The sequence below is a fragment of the Seriola lalandi genome, unplaced genomic scaffold, assembly GCF_002814215.2.
Source record: "Seriola lalandi dorsalis isolate HSWRI2012SDOR001 ecotype SW California unplaced genomic scaffold, Sedor1 jcf7180002054791, whole genome shotgun sequence".
Lineage (NCBI taxonomy): Eukaryota > Metazoa > Chordata > Actinopteri > Carangiformes > Carangidae > Seriola > Seriola lalandi.
Genome location: NW_019525344.1, coordinates 188232 through 194231, shown reverse-complemented (window position 1 = coordinate 194231; position 6000 = coordinate 188232). Strand labels below are relative to the sequence as shown.

General features: G+C 40.8%; 1 protein-coding gene across 2 annotated transcripts in view; it reads left to right on the top strand.

Moving 5' to 3' along the window:
• Positions 1–6000, top strand: part of vldlr (very low density lipoprotein receptor) — a 61400-nt gene continuing 55400 nt past the window's right edge. For both annotated transcript variants that reach the window (XM_023425601.2, XM_023425600.2), the window contains exon 1: positions 1–491. In XM_023425601.2, coding sequence (XP_023281369.1) covers positions 419–491 — 73 coding nt within the window. In that variant the 5' untranslated portion in view covers positions 1–418. The remainder of the gene's footprint in view (positions 492–6000) is intronic.

The window sequence follows — 6000 nt, the reverse complement described above, 5'->3', positions numbered from 1 at the left end:
CTGACAAACCGGTCACTGGAGCCGCTCGTTACCTTCAATTTTTAGGAAATGGATTTCAGCTCAAGAGGAGGGAACGGGAGCCCGGACGGCCCGCACGGCGCGTGGTTATAGAGCGAGATCAAAAGGAGCGTGGTCTGTGCGGCGGCCGCCTACGTTTTATTCTCACTGCTGCTCTCTGGACACAGTCCTCTGAAGCGCTGGCGTCGGCAGGAGCGGCCGTTCCCCGTCTTCTGTGACTGTTTGTCCGTGTGTGTGTGTGCGCGCGTGTGTGTATGTATGTATGTATGTGTGGTTTGCGCGTGAACCGGCAGCATCAGAGACCAGGCAGGCCAGCGCGAGCCAGCAAGAAAGACAGGCAGGGCAGAGAGAGGCAAACCCGCGAGCGCTCAGCTAGCAACCGTACGTTACACTGCGAGAGATGGTCACGTCCACCCCTGGGATCCTTCTGCTGCCGATGCTAATATGTCTCCAGCACTGCATTAATGTCCACGGTAAGTCTGTAGTCCTCTCTCTCTCTCTCTCTCTCTCCCTCTCTCTCTCTGTGTTTGTTCGCTTATGTGCTTTTGAGTGTGTTGAGGATTTCGGCTGTGGGAAACGCGCACTGTGTGTAGTGACGTTAGCTAACATTACCGAGCTGTACACCTGTCTTGGCTGATCCTTGAAGGAGTGACCGTGCTTGGCTACACCTTGGGCTAGTCAACCTTGCGCTGCTTCCTCGCAAGGAAAACCGTGAAATAACGTCTTTTGCGGGGTTAGAAGGGTTATTTTCTGCTTTTGTGTTTGCTTTAAATTTATTCATAAGGAGTGTTTTTCTCTTTTACATTAAGCGCTGCTTTAGCTTGGTGTTTTCGCTCAGTATTTGTGTTTCTGGAAATGAATTGAAGAGGGAAAAAATGGGAGGATGGAGAGGCCCGTTTGGTTTGTGTTGCTTTCTGTACAGCAAGTGCTTGTCGCTGCTCATTCGTGGCCAATTAGCCCTGCGGTCAATTAATTTCACCCTGAAAACGCGCAGCTCTTACGAATAAACCCCTGCTTCTTGAACTGTGTTGGCGTCTATGTGTGTCCTGATTTCCCATTCGCTTCCACTGTGGGATTCTCCTCTGCCATCACCACCCCCAGCGAGGTTGGTAATTTATTTATTTATTCCTGAAGTGGAAGCCGACAGAGAGATGGCAGGGAGAAAAAAGGGATTACAGTGGATTGATATGGAGCGGTAAAATTGACAACAGGGATAGTGAACAGCACCGCAGTCTCTGGAGGGTAGCAGCAGCTGAGGGCATGAACTGAGAGGAGTGACCGCGGCCAATTACCGACCGCAGGTGATCCCAATGAAGGCCTAATTATGAGCAGAGTGGCCGAGGTTAAGTTACTATCACCAAATGCTGGTACTTTTCCAATTAACAATGTTACAAAACAGAGAAGGGAATAAACATGTGCTGAAATGATTAGTGTAAAAACTGATTAGTGCTAATTTGATAAGATTGATCTTACTAAATAAATACTAGATATAACTTCTCAAATGTGGTGATTTGGTGCTTTTCCGTTTATTTCACACTTTTTTTCCCTCACTCTGGACTAAATGATTAATTGTAGTTGCAGGCCTATGGCATATCCTCCCATTGGAGAAACTTGAAGCAGTAAATGTTTGGGACTTTGGCTGTGGACTAATTTTTTCAGCATGAATTCATATGTTTATAATTTTTAATACTATACAGACTGCAAAATACAAAATTGTATTTACCTTATATTGCCAATCAGACACCAGCCATTCATGTTGTCAACTCGACCTTATTCAGGACTGTCATATTTAGAACTAAGCAAAAAAGACATGGTTTGTATTGATTGTAAATTGAAAATGCCTTTCTTGGTAAGGTAGGTTAAATTGTCTTTTTACTTGACTAACATAGTTACTCATCTTTTTAGCAACCTGTATGGCAAGATGAGTTACAGTGCATTGAGTTTGTTATTTCCATAACTAATTTCATGAGCTGCTCAGTGACTGCAATGTCGGAGGTCTTGCAGGACCGTGATACGTAGTATGACAGTTTTGGGTCAGGACTAGCTTCTGACATTGTGGAGGTTTCTTTCTGGCCTCAGGTACATGAAATATGTACATAACTTTGGCATAATTTTAGTAATGCAGTTACTAATCATTTAAACAGTAGTTTGCAGGGAGGTTAAATTATAAAACAGCTCAGAGAGGCAGAGAGAGCTGTGCTTGGCTGGTTTTGTCTTGCACTGATTTCAGTCTCTTGAATTCCCACCTACCGTGGAAAATGGCCTTTGGGGGAAACGGTGAATCAAAACTAGTGCTTGAAATGTGCACACACACCCGATAGCATACACCCACTACTGCCACCACCTCGCTCTTATTCTCAGCTCCAAACCAAACGCACATGTACACACACACAGATTGAGATTGTATGAGCCTATTTGAACAAGACGTCACGCAAATTAGATGGCAGCGAGAGCAACAGCATCAGTGCTGGCCTGATTAAAATGGATGTATTTTTCTTCCATGGTTACTGTGATACCATGCTAGACCCAGATCCTCGGCTATATGAGGAGGGGCTGCGTGGGGGTGCGCTTGGTTCTTGAAGTGGGCGGGGTGGTGGACAGGAGGAGGAGGAGGAGTACACTGCAACCATTTCTGTTACTGGGGAAAATTGCATTACCATGACCTCCAGTGTGACAGCATTTATATAACGCACAATGATCTACTATTTTGGGGGGGAGACGGTTAATTTGTAGCTCCACGCCTGTTGGATCTATGGTTTTAAACCCACGGTTACTATGAGTAGGTTGAATGATTGCCATTTAAAATGTGTAATTTCAAACTCATGGCTCAGTTAAGAGCTGTATCAAGATAATTGGCTTTTTAAGTTAATATAGACTTTGAACAACACATGTACGTGCATAACAGGGGCTTAAATTCTACACAGCATACTAGGACCACTGTTGGGTGGAGCAGATCTTTAGATTCCTGGAATTTCATCAAAATATCTTAAGATAAAATCCTAGTTTTATTTGATTATGTATTTCATATAGTCATGAGGAAAAAAATATTTAAAATGTATTATTTTGAGTATTACTCTGTCTTTTCAATAAAAATTAACTTGCAGAACTGCACTAGTAGTAGTTATTCTCTCACAAAGGTAGAAATAGTGACATTTGTCTTAACCTTGTGAACCTAATGCAGACAAAGTGGTGAAAGCTTCCTCTGTGGCGGCAGTGAACAATGTGGAAAGTTTAGACTTTAAAAGTCAGCTAAAAATTGAGTCTGACACTGCAGGGAAAAGGAGAATACTCCTGCACAGGTAATCCTAACCCTTTAGGTTGCTACAGAAGTCTGTTATTGTGCTGATTGGATCAAAGTGCAGGGTGTGCATTTTTCCAGACAGAAAGTCAATGGGTTTCTGTAGAGACACTGGAGTAGTAACCCAAGAGATTACACCCTTAAAGAAACAAAACACTGGAATATATCATTCCGTGCAACTTGGGTTCTCGGTTCCAGTGGTTTTGCATGTTGCAGCCCATTAACGACATCTCTGGTTAACCTTACACTACAGTAAACCACTTTGCAAACCATGCAGATTTCTAGATGTTTGTCCTACTGTTCTAGGCATCTGTTGGTTTCTGTTCAATTGAGAGGATTTCCTAGCTGGAATTTGCAGCCTAAGTGCCTAAGGAATTTTAAATCATGAAAATGAGAAATGAATAAACTGATTATCAAAATGTCCAGCGGATTTTCTCTAAACAACTTTGGCACTGAATGAAATGTATAACAAACTGTAATGGAATGGTCAGATTTTATTATTTACTTATTCTTTGATCAGAATAAAATCAAAATTTCAAACTTTTAATATTTTGTCGATTTCGGAGTCTATTTTTATTAAGGCAAAGTTTTAGAACGGCTGCTTGTTTTAACAGAGCTTTGCTTTTTTTAGTTAAATTAAAATGGTTTTTAAAACACATATCTTAAGTTATCAAAGCATATAGGTACCAAAGCAGTGTATTGTATCAAAACTGCCTCAGGCTCTCTCCCTCTCCCTCCCCCAGTTAAACGTACGTCAGCAGTGAGCAGTAGGTCAGGCTGATGTGATGAGTCAGGGCTTCTACTGTTGATGTGAACCGTTTTCCCTCATTCAGCTCATGATGATGACTGGTGTGAGCACTTCTGGCTTACTATTGAATGATCATGTTTGATGCAGGTTGTTGCATTACTGTGGAGGTAATATTGTTGGAATTAAACTTGCAAGGCATAGAAAATCTGATTCTCCACTGGATATAAGGGGTCACACAGGGCCACAATAGAAATTCAGCTTTGCTGGTTTGTTTTCAAGATGTTTAACTTTTTTTTTATTGAAGTTTTCTGTTTTTTTAGTTGGTGGGTTGACATGGGCAGCACAATGCAGTAACCAAAGAAGACCCTCCTCCCATGGCACATGTAATGGATTACATCTTAGTCATACACATTCATAGCTGTACAGTGCAATCCAAAATTATACCATGAATTCTACATTTATGAAGCTTATAATGTTCTGTTTTTGTGAGGTATGTTAATTCATCTATGTCATTGTAGTTTCTGTTGATGGGGTGATTGAGTTCCATTCTGCTCCCCTGTTAGTGGCTGAACAGTAACATCCCCCTTATGTATGTAAATTAGATGGAAAAACATTAGCAATTCTTTTCAGTCATCACGAACCAGCTTCCTTACTGGCTGCCAAAAAGACTTTAAAGAAATATTTGTGTATGTGGGATTCTTCCCAGCTTTAATGTGACAAAGGAGCAATCAACCTCTATTCCAAATAGTATTTTCATTATCTCTTTAGTGGTCTCCGTCCACTATGATGAAATTAAAGGACAAGACCACACTGCCTTCTCACCACAGCATGTTGTCCCTGAGAACCCTTTTGTATAAATTTCAATTTTTTTTCAACTTTTTTTTTTTTTTTTTTCAAGGCCAGTGATATTAAGTCATTACTGACGGTAAAGCAAATGCATCACATCGCATGGTCTGAGTCTGTTCTGTTAGTTCAAACGTTTTTTCTTGACATACATACCTGGAAAAATTTGAGTCATAACATTTCATTCACATTTTTTGTATGCATGTGTTTTTCTGAATCCATGTCTTTACCCTTTTTAGCCACAGTACAGTACTTAGAATTCCTATCTATGATATTGTACACTGCAAATTTTGTGCACATACACAGTCCAGCCATATACTAGGTTTATACATATTCTTGTTACATATAAAACACAATTTGGACCATACATGTTTTGCCATTTCTGTAAAGGTTGGGTGCGAAATTCAGTTGTTGTTGTTATTGTTATTAATATTTTGCTTAGTTTTTTTACATTTTCATCTTTTTATTTGACAGTTGGCAGTGAACAGGCAGATGGTAAATGGGGGAGGGAGAGGGGAGCATGATAACAAGAGGGGGCTAATATAATAAAGGTCTCTTGCTGGCAATGAACTGTAGACATTGCAGTAATGTGGCATGTGCTGTAACCATTTGCCTACCAGGCTGCTCCTCTTGGTTCATTCCTTATGCAAGTTAAAAGTGATTGTATCATGTGATTGGGCTGTATGATGCTTTAAATAGATTCTCCACAGTAACTGTTACATTGTAATATAGCATGACTGTACGCGACTGTGTACTTGTCTAGCTTGAGTTACATTCAGGGCACTTCTTTCGCCTTGTTTCGTTACTAAGTAGAAGGCCTTTTTCATGCAATAATTATAGCTTATTTATTCAGTTTAATAGAGTGGCATTTACAGTGGATATGGCTTTGTTAGATGAGTGTCACTGACTTTTTCTTCAGCTTCCTTGTCTTCACTCTACAACTGCTACTTGCATTAACACAGTAATCAAAGCTGACTAGTTATGTGGTCCCATGTGGTACAATTTGCTGGTTTTCTGTTTTATACCGTTGTAAATTGAATGTTTTATTGTAGCCTAGTAGCCCTTGCGTGTAGTTGCAGAGATGCATTACAGC